This window comes from Archocentrus centrarchus, chromosome 6, assembly GCF_007364275.1.
Source record: "Archocentrus centrarchus isolate MPI-CPG fArcCen1 chromosome 6, fArcCen1, whole genome shotgun sequence".
In the NCBI taxonomy this organism is placed as follows: Eukaryota; Metazoa; Chordata; class Actinopteri; order Cichliformes; family Cichlidae; genus Archocentrus; species Archocentrus centrarchus.
The window spans coordinates 32,477,506-32,494,270 of NC_044351.1; the positions used below are offsets into that span (position 1 = coordinate 32,477,506).

Sequence of the window (16,765 nt, forward strand, 5' to 3'; positions counted from 1 at the left end):
TTTTTTTTTTTTTTTTACTCGGATATGAACCCACAGCAATGGGGAAAGTCCTCATTGTTTCTCTGCTGGTATCTAACCGTCCCACTGCTATCAAACTACAAAAATGGCTCAACGGGTGGAGTGGAACGCTCTGCGACCTGGAGGGGTCGGGGCGTTAAATGTCTCCTTCACATTTAAAGAGACCGCACCAAAACGATTTTGCTGTAAGACGCGCCTCAGAACAGGTGTAAACGAGGGGTCTGTTGAGCTACAATAATGAGGAATTCAGACTAAAGCACTGCAGTTTACTTTATACAGACCACAAGTGAATGATTTACATATGAAAAGGAAGGATTTAAAAGCATCATATGTCCCCTTTAAAGCTCGTGGAGCTATAGCCCCAAAAAGTTGCACATTGCCATCCTCTTAATGGCCTAAGTCATTTTTTTAATGAAAGATTTATTTTAACCTAAATGATCATATTTTCAATGTTTGGTTCAGGTTTTTTGTCTTTTCTGAAAAACCTGAAAAAAAATAACTTAGGCCATTATTTTAAGAGAGTGACAATATGAGGAGGAACCAGGTGTAAATACCTTCTTTTTTTTTTTAACCCATTTAGTTCCCCTGGCTAAAGTCGAGCCAGTTTCTGCACAGTAGCATTGACAGGAAGTGCAATGGCTCCCTCTAGATCCGCTCTGACGTAGCCCCAGCAGCCACCACCTCGTCCATGGTGGAAGCTTTTTGTAGCAGAATCTGAGCTGCCTTTGCCTCCACTGGTTGTGTCCTTAGCTTACTAGCAATAGCATTATAGAATTACCTATTTAAGTTACACTACAAAACACAAACTTAACTTCCTGAAAAAGAAAAAAAAAAGTTCCTCCAGATTCCTCAGAATATGTTAAAGTTTACTGCACAAAAGTTCCTACTTGTATTTCCTATGTGGTCAACAGGTGCCCTAGAGCAGCTGACTAAATCAAAAACAGGAAAATGAACACTCAAACAAACACAAACGTGGCAAGAAGCACTTATCAGAAACCATATTTGTAGTTTGGCTCAAGTGCCACGTGTTAATGCTTAGCCAGTAGTACCGAGGGTCCAGCAGAAGAAGGCATGAGCTCAATACCACGTGTTCATCCTCTGCTCAATGCTTAGCAGACTTTGGTTTGCAGATTACACCAACATGGCAACACTTGTTTCAGGGGGCATCAGGGTGTCCATCTTTACAGACAGTCTCCCACTGAAGAGGCACCACAGACACAAGTTTTCCTCTTTGATCTCCAGTTGCTGAAGATGGGTTCCAGTTTATCATTTAAATCTATCCAGTCCGGCTTAAATGTGGCTGAGACATGCAGCTGTAGGCCTCACAGCTCTGCGCACACCTGTATGCAGTCAGGTGTACGGGAGGTAAAGCACCAGCTCAAATCAGGTATTTCATCCCTGCCTGTGGATGAGATGTGTGAAGCTTGCTTGACCAAAACAAAGCAAATGAATAAACTTTGGAATATTTAACCAGTATTTAGAATGAGGACATTTTTAAAATCAACCAGAGTTTGAATCCTGCTGAATATATGAATACAGTCACCATAAAGTTGGGTATCAGGATTTGGTCATGATCAACTTTAAAACTGTACTGCTAGATCTACAGACTGCTTTTCAATCAGAGCAATCAGTCTCTTGGATTAAAGTGGACTCGTCGTGTTGACGTGCAGGCCGTGAAAAGCAATGAGCCAACACCCGAACTACTAGTTGTGGCAGTATGAGACGTTGTACATCAGCAGATCCTGTCAAAGGAAGGACAACACTGGTGCTTACAAACAAGCAAGAGGCTGAGCACTGTGGAAGACATCTGGAGTGCTGTACCTGTCACTGTAAATCCTTTGGCTGAGAAGCTAATTTTCAGACGGCACTGTGGGTAATGTGCCCGATTGTCTGTCTGTAGCGTTTTCTCTGAGGATGATGACTTTCAGCTACATCTCTGAGATCAAGCATAGCAGAGTTTATAGACGTCCTAAGATCTTCTTCATTCTCCTCTAATCTCTTTGTAAGCTTTGGTTAAAAAAAAAGGGAAAAAAGAGAATACAAAAGATTCAACTCAGCAGTCTTTGAACAGACTAACAGTGCACCCCTGCTCTCTGAAGCAGGCAGTTCGTCTCCTCGTCCCTTTTTTTTTATTTTTAAAACTCTGCAGCTGCTGCCTGTTGGCTTCAGCGAGACCATGAGGTACAGTTTTGTCTGGAGTTCAAATCCAGTGCCGTTTCTGCCGCTTAGTCCCCTGAGTCCTTACTGTCGGCGTGAGGAGTGTACTTCAGCCGAAACGTCCCTGAGAAACACAGCAGAGTTGTTAAGGTGAAGCTTTGGCGATGTCCGATGCTACGGCGTCCCGAGAGGTTCAAAATTACATAGATAAAACATATTGTGAATGAAGTGGGTAAAATATGTAAATTAAGTGATAATTTGTAAAGTAATTTAAAAAAAAACTTTTTAAAACTTGAGGTACTGAATGAGGTCATTTCATACTGGCACCTTTACATTTTTTAATCATATGAAAATCTGCATTAAAATCTTAAATTATATTGCAATAAAGAAATCCATTTCACTAAACTGGTCAAGTTTTACATTTTGTCATCGTTTCACAAGTTCATCCTATTACACATTTGCATGAAATCACAATGCCTATAATTCACTTATAATTCATATGAACTCATGAATTCACACTCTGTGCTCACTGACTCACCTGGCTGTGCTGAATCCATAGGTGGCTGCTTGCAGTCCTCTGCTCTGTGTCCGTTGGCACCGCAGTTATAGCACGACAGGTTCCCTGCTGTTCTTTTCTGCCCCCCATTTCCCATGAAGCTATGGGGCTGGTAAAAGCCGAAGCCCTGCTGCTGGTCATGTGACAGAGGGCTGTGGCGGTAGAGAGGCGGTGGTACCATCATTGGGTAGGAGAAGGGTGCAGCACCGGTGCCCGCAGTGCTGGACGATGCTATCAGGGGGCTGAGATGGAGCAGAGGACCCAGGGTGAAGAGGGAGGGCCCGGCCGAAAATGGCTGCAGGTAGCCGGCTGCGGCGTATCCGGGCAATGCCCCGTAGGAGCCGCAGTTCCCCCGACAACCGCAAGAGCTGCAAACACACACGGAAGGACTGTGACCAGAACTTTGATCCAATAAAGAAGCAGAGGAGGGGGAAGGAGAGGGGCTGGAGGTAGGCTGGGGTGGGTAATAAGTGTTCCCCGGGACCGCAGCCACAGGAACTGTGCTTGCTGTTGCCATAGGACCATAGCTACCTCCACTACTGGAGTTGCCAGTCTGAGAGGCAGATTTTGAGGAGTTGCAGGAGGAGGAGGAGGGGAAAGAGGGGAAGGAGGGCGAGGACACAGGAGGGTAAGAGTAATATCCAGATGGAGAAGGGGAGGAAGAGGATGAGAGATGGAAGTGGACAGGGGGGTGGGAGACGTGGTGGTGGCTGTTTGAGGTGGAAGTCAGAGCACAACTGGTTTCTACCATCAGACCCACAGCACCTCCCGCAAGACCACGACAAACCGCAGAGTCTTGGAGTCCAGAGGAGCCGTCCATGTTGACCCGAGGAAGCAGGTTTTCCCGCCTCACCCCCACCCCAGCTCCCACCCCGAGCCCTGAACTGAAGCTTGCTCCGGCTGCAGGAAGTCCCGAGCCGAGCGGCTTTGTCCTGTCCTCTGTGGCCAGCGGAGGGGGCCTGGGCTTGCGTGGGGAGGTGAGGATGCGTGCTGGGTTTGAGACCGGGGAGAGCAGCGCCTGTGGGTAACTGGCCTGTGGGTGGTAGGCAGATTGCGGGACGCCGAAGGGGAGGTGGGAGGAGCAGGAGGGAGGGAAAGGAGGAGCTGGATCGGTTTGGACGGGCAGGACCTGGGCTGTGGGGCGACTGGAGCCTGCGGGGCAGCTGGAGTTCAGAATAAACAGGCAAGACCGGTCCTTCTCTGGACCACTTCCTGCTACGTCTGGAGCCAACACACCTGAAAGAGACTTGTGTTTCTATAACATCTGCATATAAATTTGCATATAAACGGTTTGGAAAAAGCTAAAGCCCGTCTCTAGTTTTGCGTAATTGCTCTAATCGATTTAACAAACTTCTATCCTTAACTTTGTTGTCCTGCTTGTCCCTGCTGTCAATCTAGAGTATGATGCTGCTCAAGAATTTTTATTCTTTGACTTCAATTACGGTGATCCGTTTGTAATAATTCTGCAGTCCTGAGTGAAAACGTACGTCTGTGAATGTCTCTGGTCCGGTCAAAGGTGGAGTCACAGTTGTGTGGGGTCCGAGGGGAGCAGGAAGAGCTGGAGTAGCCTGAGGATGAGCTGCTATCTGTGGAGACTGGGTGGTGGTGGTGCGGCACGGCGTCCACCTCCACTCGTAGTTCTCCTGCAAAACATTTGAATATAGTTCAGTTCTGGACTGTTTCAAAGTGAGCCTGCTGGCTGTTTCATAATCTATAAATAGTACACGTCAAACGGAACCTCATAATTCCGGGCAATGAAGTTCTGAAACACGTTTAGGAGAAATGTTTGAATTTTAAACCAACTTTCCTTGGAAACGTAACACCCATTAATTACGCTAATAGTGCAATCCCCAGACTTTTCCTGCTCAACAGAGTTTAGAGCTATAGTGCAACCCTCATGCAGTTCTTATTTTCACCAGCAGGGTGTTTGATATAAGAAGATGAGAAACCCCCCCCCCCCCCCCAAAAAAAAAAACTCTGATACTTGAGACAACCCTGCTCTGTTACCTGCACTGGAGGTGGGGTGAGCTGAGGGTCCCATGTGACTGGATGGTGTCACCCTGGCAATGCCACTGCAAGGCCGCTTCTCCATCTTCATCTCCCTGCTGGGAACACGCAAGTCAGAAAAACAGTCTGTATCGGATGGAGAATTAACACTCTATTATCATTCATCTTCTGTAGTGAATTAAATGTTTTTTTAAGGATAAATATATGATATATATTGGAGTTTTATGAGAGACTAATGAAAAGAAACACTTTGATTATCCTTATTATTTCACTCAGATTTAACATAATTAAATCATATGTCTGCTTGGACACTCTGGGACCCTTAAACAAAGAAAGCAGCAGGCAACTGCTGTGAGAGCTTTTTTGCATCTTTTACTTCTTCCTGATAGCTTTTTTTGACCAGAAACGATCTTTCCATCATCTTGGCTTGAGCTGAACAAAACTGTGTGTGAGTGTGTGGCCTTTTAGGAAAATGCCCAAACTGTCAATTTCGTGGGTGAAAAATGTTTCCTTGTGAAAATTTTTATGATGTTTTTGATAAAAGGGGTTAAGACATTAGATGTAGCTGCAATTTCAGAGGTTATTGTTGCAGTTAAACACCTTTCTGTGAACATCAGAGACATCCCAGCACTATGAGCCACTTCATTGCATCTGGTATTTTGATTTCAGATATGGCATTTTCCTCCAGCTTAAAGCCTCTCACCTACACTGTGTTTGAGAAAACTAAAATAAAACTTTGATTTAGAAGCCGGTACCCTTTCTCATCTCACAAGCGCCCCTGCTGCGCCCAGCTTATTTGCAGTCGATTGTTGTGTAGTATTTATAAGAGTTTAAAAACAGCAAGTGTCTCTCTCTAACCACCTGGGGGAGACATTGTCTGCGTAACCTGCAGCTGCACCTCTACAAACACGGCTATCTCTTCGGAAAATCACTACGGGAACTTTTCCATTTTCTGTGTCTTGTTTAAGCACGCACACACGCAAACACACACATCACCTGCCTAATGAAGCCCTGTTGATTCTGGGAATGGGAACACAGTCAAGAGAAAACAAGCACATGTATGTATGTGTGTGTGTGTGTGTTTGAGTGCACACATGCAGATGTTTGTGTACTTAAAAACATCAGAGCGTGTCCGTGCATTTGTGGCCCGTTCACATTTTTTGGGCAAAGCACATCTTATCTCTCTGACGCACACTCAGCTGGTTAACCATTGATGCTGTACGGAGCCTTAGTGTGGGATGTTTACTCTGTGTAAATTGTTAATAGGGTAACGCATCAGCCAAACCAACCTGTTGTTTAAAAAGAGGTTTGTTTGGCTGATGCGTTGGAAAACGGAACTGCAGCATCAAAATCATAGGATGCATTAATGACACAAGAACAAACACCAAATTCAGTCTGTATATTAATATTTGAGACGGTATAGGAACAGGTTTGTGAGCTTATATCAATTTTTCAGTGATCTCTAAATGATTTTCTGTTTAAAAAAAGAAGATGGGAAAAACTGAATTTGTGTTATCTGCAGCTTACTCTGCAGACTTTTGGAGCTCTAGTTGGGTCTTGAGTTTCTTCTTCGCTCCTTGGGTCAGGTCGTACTTGTTTAGGTCCTCCTCTGTCAGAGCTAAAAACTGTCAATTATACATGAGAACAGGTGGAAAAATTAAGCGTCTTATTATGTATATATGTATGTACATACAACATGATGCAATCTAAAGCTGTACCCACCTCCTCCATGGTGAGCTGTTTGAAGACAGGGTAATACTTATGGAGCCGGAGCCTGCGGAGCCAGTCCAGGATGCCGTTCTGCTCTGGTGTACTGGACTGAGACTGGGAGACTGATTGATTATGGGACTGAGAACGGGACTGTGGATGTGAATGGGACAGGTGCAGAGTCTGAGGCTGTGTACTGGTCTGGCTGCTGGCTTGTGGATGAAGGAGATGCTGGGAGGGCTGCGGGTACAAGTGCGGATGACTGTGCTGGGGATGCGGCTGGGAGGAGCTGTCGCCGCCGCTTCCTGCAGAGCCACGTGTTGGCAGGGCCGGCACAGGGGGAGGGAGAGAGGAGGGCTGCGGGGAGTGCTGGGGAGGAGGTATGGAGGATGGGAGAGCAGGAGGCGGCGAGGAGAGGGAGGAGAGGGAGGAGAGGTGTGGAGTGGAGCGAGTCAAGACGGAGTTGTGGGTGCTGATGACGGGCTGGACGCTGGCCACTCTGTACATCACCCTGAGAGATAACGAGAGTCAACGGGGCACAAATCATTCAACAGGGGGGACAAACTGTTCTGTAATCATAACTTTAAAAAAAATTCAAAAGTGCACAAGACTAAACAGCAGCTGGACATGTGTTTTAATGCAGAGAGGTCAAAGAGGGGCAAAAATCTTACCTGCTACTTCCTCTGTACTGCATCATACAGCCAAGATCTGTTCAACAGATTGAAAACAAAAATCATCATCACACAAGACCAACACACGACAAAAACCTAGCGCCTCAGTAATTCTGCAAAGTGATGTTCTGAGCTAAACTTTACTGGCCTCATGCTCACAATGACAGAGATAAGATGCTGTTTAGCAGGTAGACTGTTTACCATGTTAACGCTCTTAGTTCAGCTTGCAAACACTTCATCACTCATCACTAACCCAACATACGGCTGAATCGAGCCAAATGCCTTCTGCAGATAAGTTTATGGTCAGATGAGACAAAGGAGATCCCCCAGGACACCATCCGTCGTCTCATTAGGAGCATGCCCCAACGTTTTTTTCACTCTGATTTTCAGGGTGTCTTTGAATTCAGCCTCTGTAGGTTGATAATTTTCATTTCCATCAAACGATGTGGTATCCTCTCATTACTAACACATTACCTTGTACACATCAGTATAAATATTCAGTGTAATTTTTTTTGTGTTTTCAAAGCGTTTCGTTAATTTTTTCCAGTGTATTTGAGCCTGTATGTATACTTTTGACCCTGACTGGATTAGAGAAATTTGAAAATAAATTCAAACTTGAGCACCCAATTCTTGTTTTTAAAAGTCATTAAAGATGTATGCGGTACAATCATTCCACCCCAGAAAAAGAACCATTCAAAGAAATTACCACAAAATTCATGTACTTAAACTTGCCACCATTTAACTAACCACAACTGTATGGATCTAATTAATACATATATGTAGGTCAAATGTTACAAATGCTGTAAAAACACAATGTGTCCTTATTGCCACTTACACCTACAGTGCTGTTACAGTGTATGCAGGATTCACTGTCTTACATTGTGTTTGTGGTGCGCTTGTGGAGGCACACTGGAGAAAAGCCGGACACATTCATTTTAGTCTTGCTTCTCCTGTGAGTCTGACTCCCACTCACAGAGGTATAAACACATGCACAAAGTACAACTGCACATAGAAACACATTGCACTGGTGGCTATAAATACTCTCTGGGATGAAGTCACACTCATAGATCGAACACACACACACACACACACACACACACACACACACACACACACACACACACACACACACACACACACACAGTAACATGAGGTCACCGCACTCAAGGCTTCCCAACACAAACATGCCACGCTGAATTCCCACACCGGACTAAAATAGACTGCATCCGCTCCCTCCAACACCTCAGAGACACACACTGAAAATCCTGCCTGCAGTCTCAACTCATTACAACCAACCAGGGCTCAGACTGGCAGCCTTGTCCTTTCCTCTCTCATCCCGAACGCCTGAACACTTTTATCTTGCCCATCTTTCATCATCATCTGATATTAAGTCTTAAAGGTTTTATAGGGTACAGGAAATAAAAGACTTACTGGAGCTGGAGGTGAACGGGCAGGATGGAGCTACAGGAGAGGTCGGTAGGGAAGGTGGTAGTGGGGGTATGGTGGAGAGGGGAGAGGAGGGAGAGTTGGGTGAGAGAGGCCTGGTGGAGGTGAAGAACAGCTGGACACTGTGGTGCTGGAGGACGTGGCAGGGGAGGGCTGTCAGACACCTGGATGGGACGGCAGAGAGAAAGGGAGAAAACGAAGGGGATTTAAAAAAAAAAACACACTAAAAGGAAGAAAAAATCCATATATATGTAACTGCATCAGGAAGGGGCTTTAAAATAATCCACATTTCAAAAAACAGACTTAATGTATATTGAGTATAAACACACGTTTGGCCCGTCTATAAGAAAACGCCACAGGGTGTCTTTAAAGCAGGGATATCAGGAGAGTAGCACAGAGACAAAGAACAAGCAGGTGACAACATTTTGTAAGCGGACACAACATGTGGAATGGCATTTGCATGTGCAGCAATAGATTAACTGAGATTTGTGGAGAGAGAAAAAAAAAAAAAACAGTCGTGTGAGGAGATGTTTTGTGTTGCTGTAGATGACACAAAGCCAGAATGCAAATGATGTCACAGAGCATTAAAAACAAAAAAAAAAAAAGGAAATTCAAGGCAATATGATGTTCACTTACCATCTAACAATATGTTAACAATATGTTAACATCCTGAAATGTTACCACTGTTGTTTGTGAATTGGGACAGCTACAGCTTATTTATAGCAATGCTTCACACAAAACTTGTTTAGGTTAGCGATAGATCATACTGTGAGTGTGCTCCTATTAACATTAAGGCTAATATAACACAAGCAGCTTTGCTAGCTAAGGTAAAGCACTGTGCAAAAGTTTTGCACCATCCCTCATTTCTTTATATTTTGCTTCCAAGGAGCCAGACTTTCTTGTAGTTTTTTTAAAAGTGGTCTTAAGTAATAATTATCCAGACTTTCTGAAGGTCTTTGCCTGTTTTCTAGTCCTTATACCCGACCATTTTCAGAGGAATGTTTTTTTTGTTTGTTTGTTGAGCCACTTAATACTGACCAATGAATCATTCAAGCGTCTACAGCAGAACAACAGTATCTGAAAGTCATGTCCTTAAGAAATAGGGGGGAAAAAATCCAAAAAGACCTGACACAGGGCCTGAGAGAAGCAACTGGCCCTTCACTGAAGCCTCATCAGAAATTGTCTCAGCGGAAGGGTGACTGTGAAGAAGCCATTCTTAAGGAAGGGAAACGGAGAAAAGGCTGAAATGAGTCAGATCACACAAGAACTGGACTGAAAATCAGTGACAACAGGTCTCATGAAGTGATGAATCTTTGTTTCAAATCATCAGTATGTATGGAGGAGGTCAGGAAAGAGGTAAAACATTGAGTGTCTACAGCCATCTGTAACATGGTGGAGGTTCTGTCGTGGGTTCTGGCTGCATTTCAGCCAGTGGTGTTGGAGATCTTGTCAAAAATGATGGAATTATGAACACAGAAAAGTACCATCAGATTATAACAACACGTGGAAAGCATTTGATTAACAACTTCACTTTTCACCATGACAATAATTGCAAACACTATGCCAATGCAGTAAAAGCATACCGGATAGAAAAACACACTATCAGTCACGGACCTCTGCATTGTCAAGCCCTTTGCACTGTACTGCAGCTAGGCAGCACTAGGCTTCAAATTAACAGTACACAAACCAATTTATATTTTGTAACCACAAGTATTAGAGCATTTTTCTCCCGTTATGGATTGCAATTCTAGTATTTTACTTAGAACTAACTAAGCAGGTGTCTTTGTGTGAGAATTCTCATTGTAATTTCAGAGACTGTGATTTCATTTATCACTCTTACTTTTCTCAGAGATTATAAGATGAGACAAAAACAACATGGACAGGACAGGGTTTATGGGACTAACCTGGGATCCAGCTCCATGGACTGAGAGGGGAACTTCTCCACGCCCTCAGGAAATGCTTGTGACAGCTAAGAGAGAAACATTCCATTTTTGATAGAATATAATGTAAATATAAAATAAATTATGATAAAATATAAAGTAAATTAAGCTCATCATGTGGTTAAACTTCTATGCTGATGATACCAAGCAATACCTGACTGTTCAGACAGGCACACCTGGAAAAATTCAGGCTCATATGGTGCAACACATATTTCAAAAACAAAAAAAATAGCACAGAATGATTTGTGATCATATAATATAGCACCTAGCTGGCTTTCTTGCAGTCAATTTGGTTAAAATCTGTGGATTTTCAAACAAATTTAGATATTTTACTGTATAATGAAAAGCACTGATTACACCAACTACTCTCTGAGCCTGAATACAACTGGGTTCATTTTTATTTGTGTGTTTAAGCGGCGGTCCCAACCTGGGACATCAGCTCTGCCACCTCCTGCTGAGTTCTGACCACGGATATCACCAACCCATCGGACCAGCTAACCTGGAGGATCAGGGGAAAGCAGAGGGAGGAAATGGGAAGAAGGCAGAGATGATGGAGGAGAAGAATGAGGTTTAAAAAAAAAAAAAGAGAGCAAGAAAGATTTGAAGACAAAAAGTGAGCAGGAATCAAATAATATGTGTTTGTATTTACAGTGAACCCACCTCGAACCTGTACTCGCTGGATTCTTCAGCCTTTTGGGGAACTCCTTTCAGCACAACCCTTTCAATCACCGCTGAAAGAAGCACAGATCGTTTCGCAGATGATTAACCACATGTCACATATCTGAGACAGCTGCTTCAACACATCACTCACTCAGGGTTGATACTGCAGGTTTCAGTGGCCTAAAAGAATTTAAACTGGGGTTACTCTCAGCATGATAAATCCGAAAAGGACAGAATCAGAAGCTAAAGGTGAAGCAGTTTTGAGGACTATGGTGTGCCACTGCACTGTCTCAGCAGAAACGTCAAAGGTCAGGGCTGGGCCGGGCTGAAATTTTTAGTCAGGTGCACCAGCAGCATAAAATGCAGTTTAAAATGTCTTCAAAAGATTGTCAACAAGCTTCAGTGAGTGCATCTCGACTACGTTTCCAGGTGCCAAGCTGTCTTGTATCGGGTTGCAAAATAATGACCGTCCTACAACTATGTGCACTCTAAATGCTCAAAGGCAGAGACTCTTGCTGCAAGCAGGTAGCTGGTAAGCTGGTTACTGACATCCTCAAACTATCAACATTAAATGAGTATTATCTCTTTAGGGGAAAAACTGAAACAACTAGACAAAATGATGGTGAAATGAGACAGAGTGACTTTGTCCAAACTTGGTTTGTTTGACTCACAAGAACTTAAACAACAGTCATTTTCATTCAGGTTTTATTCAATCAAAACCAGCAAACGTTTCTTTGTTCCATCTTCCCAAATTTGGTATCTCTTTTTCCCCCTCTGTTGCAGATTTATAAATTGAATAAGTTTGCTTTTGCTGTTATTTAAGGGAAAACAAAATCTACCAAGTTGCAGTGCCTGAGTAAAGCAATGAGGGTTAGCCAAACCATGAGGTTCTGCCACACTGTTAAAGTGCATTTGTTCTTGTAACATTCTGTCAACATGAGCAGGACTGCTATAAGAGGATGTGTGATAAAGCCTTTATAAGTTAAGATATCATTTTTTTTTAATCCCAAAGGTTGGGAAACTCCTTTGTTACAACAGCTAAAAATTAAGTTAAACAAAATTGTTTAAATAAGTAGAATGGATGTAGGTCAATAAAATATGACGACGTGAATATCTTAATGAGTCACTCAAAACTAGTAAACTAATGACAAGTATTTAAATAAAATTGTAATTAATAATAAAGTAATATTATATAATAAAGTTCAAGGTATCAAATGAAAAAAATCAAGTAAAACAAAAAGAAAAAGTGTAGCAAATATCAGATGGCAATTTTACCGCAGTTTATTTTATTGATTATTTTATTTATTATTTTATTATGATGTAACGTAACTATAGTGTTTGAACGGTCTTCACTTACATTCTAACTATTTCACTGCCATTTTGTATCCATTTTGTGGATGCAGTTACACTTTAATAACTTCTGCATACAGCTATCTTTGATTAGCTGCCCTTTATTAGTCTCTAATGACTTGGAAACATTGGACTCTTTTTTGTTCAGAAGAGGAAGCTAAAATCTTGCACGTAAGCATCTAATTTGCCATCTGCTGCTTTACACCTCAGTTAGGATGCTGCTGCCCATCTGAGCGTCAACCTCCCCGAAACACTGCTGTCCCATCAGTTTGCTATGATTTAGGCATCAAATATATAACAGTAATGCTGACACTGTAGAATATTAGAGGTTTTAAAATGGAAATGTTTTCATTCTTATAGCAGCAAAAACCTATCTCCTATTAAAAGATGCAAGGGTGTAGAGCCCTACAATCTGCTAACACTGGTCACCCTTATTGGTTCCATTTGCTTTGAGGTTTTGGGAATCTGGGGGGCTCTGGTGTGACATCCAGCGAATGCTCTGAATGTTTATGTAGCACCTTTACGGCAGTTCCACCTTTGATTGTTCATGCCTCGATCAAATTTCACTCCTGACAAGCTAAATAAACTGCCAGCTGTATTGCGCTGGTTTTACTATAATAAGATAAAAGATGACAAAATACTGCAATTCAACAATTTATTTTTGCCTCACACCAGCATTCAGAACACTGATAAAAAAGTAACACTTGTGCCTGACAAGGAATATGAATAATTAGTCAGCTGGATGATTAAATGGCAGTGGAAATACTAGTCTGTCTAATTCTTTATATTTTATTGATGTACAAAGACTTTATACAACCTGCCATCACAGCTAGAAAGTTTCCACCCTCTCCCCTGTGATGGGAAGGTGCAAACAAGGTTGAAAGTAAGACAGTGTTGATGCCATTTGATGATTCTTTGGATGGTATTAACCCTTGATCATTGAATTGTGCTTAATTTTGAGTGTCTCAACTCCATACTGCTGGACTGCAGGTGGCTGTAGTCCTTGTTGTGCTTTGCAGCACCACACAAATCACTGGACAGGCAGCTGTACAACATCGAAAAACAGGAATGGCTGGGGCTAGCTGGTTAGCAACACCTAAACTATCAAAAAAGAGAGCAAAGGGAGAGTATACTATGTGACATTCTCTCAGAAAAACATGTTAATCTTGGTTGGCCTCTCCAAGTAAATTCCAAGCATCTGTGTGATACTGCTGTGTATATTTGCACATGTGCACACACCTTGGGCTTTTTGTCCTCTTCTTAGTGTGAATACATGCCTCAGGTACAGGGGCAGGTTAGAGCTGCTCCACTGAAATAGTTAAAGTGCTAAAGAGATGGGTGTGTGTGTGTGTGTGTGTGTGTGTGTGTGTACCAGACCTTCAGATATTGATTTAGAACTATTTGAAACTACATCTGGCGTGCAGAGACAAGCAGCAGGTAAGGAGGAGACACGAGTAATATAGACAGAGATAAAGGAGTCGCACATCCCTCATCACTCTGTCGGGTGCCTGTTGGCAAGCAGCTGTGGAAGGCTCTAAATGCTGCCTGCCATTCAAACTAATCTGGGGCACCACACACACGCGCGCGCACACACACACACACACACACACACACACACACACACACACACACACTATGAATCCAGCAGCGTGAACATCCTGATGAAGAGTCTCAGTTATGTTGCCTCTCTGTCTTTATTACTTTACAGCTGCAGATTTTTTTTGTGCGAGCTAGAAAACATGCTGTAAACCAACACGTGGCTTACTCTGTCTGGCCTGGAGTGGAAAAAATGCAGAGGGAAAATAACAGGGAAGGTTTCATTGTGTGTGGAAATATGTGGGCTTCTCTCTGCAAGTATACTGAACATACTGAGTACGCGTATGCTAAGCGTGTGTGTGTGTGTGTGTGTTTTCTGCTGGTGACAGCTATGTGGTGTGACCATGATGTAGTGAGATTGCTGAGTATTGTGTTACGGACAGAGGCGAGCGTCGGCCCTGAAAAGATTCATCCCACCTTAAACGATGCTGTACACCCTGACACACCAGCTGCTCACTGGGTGACATGGAAGTTGCAATGTATCAGTGTGGCTTTAATAAGCCAGTGATAGTTACCTGAAGGGGAAAGTCAACTCTTTCATGATATCTGTTTAATAAATGGCAAGTCAACAGTTTTAATCTTTTACGCTGCTAATTATTAAAGATCCAAGCACCTCATCTTATTCAATACAACATGATGCTCATTTTAAAAATTATGGTCCCCACTAGAGTGAGAAAGCACAATAAAGCAGGACCTGCTTTAGGGCAGGCCTAACTTGTGATTGATAAGTCGCTACCCTGTGAGCGTGCAGTGTCTCTCGAGTGCTCAGTCATATCCACCATGCTCTCCTCGCAGCTGGTTTTAAAACACTTAGAAAACCTGCAGATTCAGACTTCAAAACAGTTCACATATACAGTCTACGCACCACATGGGCAGGTCAGCAAAAAACAGAAAAGAAAAAAAGAAAATGTTTATTTCTAAAACGCCTTCTTGGAAGTTCGGACATATTCTTTGCTAGCAGCTGGACAGTGCACGGGGCATTATTATCTTCATTTCTTTCAAAAATTATGGCAGTAAGAAAGAGCAGCGGCTTGCCGTGCAGATATTTCTGCATCATTTCATCATTAACCACCATAGTATAGTCATTTTTGCTTAGGAACCAACCTTAAACCCTGCATTATTTAAGCTCTTTAAGTGTCAACAGTTTTGAGATTATCCCATTTATTTATCTCAGCAAATGCTTAACAAACTCTGAAAAAACACTGGAACATTAATGATTTGCCTCACAGCAAGAAGGTTGTGGATCAGCTGAAGGTGCAGATGTGAGCATGAAGAAAACATTTTAGACAAGCAATATTATCCAAAGTAAAAAAATCAATAAATTATATACAAATAAAATCACGAATGACCTCATGGCAGCTGACTCTGGATTACTCTCTCCTCATCCTCCTTGATCTGAGTGTGGCCTCTGACACTTTCTCCCACACTATCCTTCTCTACAGATTATCTCCCACACCCCTCTTGACTGGTTTTATTCTCATCTCACAGGCCGCACTCAGTTCATCCAGCTTAAGTCTTTCAAATCCCACCCCTCTCCTGTTACCTGAGGTGCGCCTCAAGGCTCTGTCCTGGGGCCCCTCATTTTCATCACTTACCTCCTTCCCCTTGACAATATTTTCCATAAATTCAACATCCATTTCCATTGCTTCGCGGATGATACCCAGCTCTATTTATCCACCAAGCCTAACTCTTCCCTCCCACCATCCTCCCTTACCACTTGCTTATCTGAAATCAAATCCTGGTTCACCTCAAACTTCCTTAAATTAAGCAGCGACAAAACTGAGTTCCTCCTCGTCTGAACAAAATTCACCTCATCCAAAGTTGGCAGTTTCTCCCTCACCATCGACAGCTCCTCAGTTTTCCCCTCCCCTCAGGTTAAGAGTCTGGGTGTCATCTTTGATAGCACTCTATCCTTTCACACCCATATCAATAATAGTACCCGGTCTGCATATTTCCACCTACGAAACATAAATCACCTTCACCCCTCCCTCTTCCCGCATACCACCTCCATCCTTGTTCATAGTCTCGTTACCTCCCGTATTGACTACTGTAATTCCCTTCTAATTGGCCTCCCTCACAAATCCCTTCAGAAGCTTCAAATAGTTCAAAACGCAGTCGCTCGCCCCCCTCATTTCACCACATCACCCCAGTCCTACAGCAGCTCCACTGGCTTCCAGTTAAGTTCAGAATTCAGTTAAAATCTTCCTGTCTGCATTTAAGGCCATCACAATCTTGCCCCTTCTTATCTGGTCGATCTTCACATCACCTCCTCATCCCGCACCCTCTGCTCTTCCTCCTCTATCCGCCTTACTGTTCCCCCTGCCCGCCTCACTACTATGGGGAACAGAGCTTTCTCCCGCTCTGCTCCCCAGCTATGGAGCACTCTCCCACCAGACATTTGCAATATCGACTCTCTTCATATCTTCAAATCACGACTCAAAACTTACCTGTTCCAAATTGCACACTCTAGTTCTTTTATTCTTTTTAGTTTCTTGTTTGTGCTTTTTCTGGTTTGTCTTGTTTTCACCCCTGTAAAGTGTCCTTAGGTGTCATGAAAGGCGCTTATAAAAAAAATGTATTATTATAATTATATCTTTATAAACACAGATTTATGCGAGGGCATGTACAACTGATTGTACCTGAAGCACATATGAAGG

At 43.0% G+C, this 16,765-nt stretch overlaps 1 protein-coding gene across 2 annotated transcripts in view; it reads right to left on the minus strand.

Moving 5' to 3' along the window:
* Positions 1-16,765, minus strand: part of zcchc14 (zinc finger, CCHC domain containing 14) — a 28,589-nt gene continuing 11,824 nt past the window's right edge. Inside the window, exons 4-14 of one of the 2 annotated variants that reach the window (XM_030732381.1) lie at positions 11,163-11,233; positions 10,930-11,001; positions 10,467-10,531; positions 8,548-8,726; positions 7,117-7,153; positions 6,461-6,956; positions 6,266-6,363; positions 4,739-4,833; positions 4,219-4,374; positions 2,714-3,967; positions 1-2,299 (exon numbers count right to left, since the gene is read on the minus strand). In XM_030732381.1, coding sequence (XP_030588241.1) covers positions 2,244-2,299; positions 2,714-3,967; positions 4,219-4,374; positions 4,739-4,833; positions 6,266-6,363; positions 6,461-6,956; positions 7,117-7,153; positions 8,548-8,726; positions 10,467-10,531; positions 10,930-11,001; positions 11,163-11,233 — 2,579 coding nt within the window. In that variant the 3' untranslated portion in view covers positions 1-2,243. Of the gene's footprint in view, positions 2,300-2,713; positions 3,968-4,218; positions 4,375-4,738; positions 4,837-6,265; positions 6,364-6,460; positions 6,957-7,116; positions 7,154-8,547; positions 8,727-10,466; positions 10,532-10,929; positions 11,002-11,162; positions 11,234-16,765 lie in introns of both variants that reach the window. The other variant, XM_030732380.1, reaches the window with a different exon arrangement.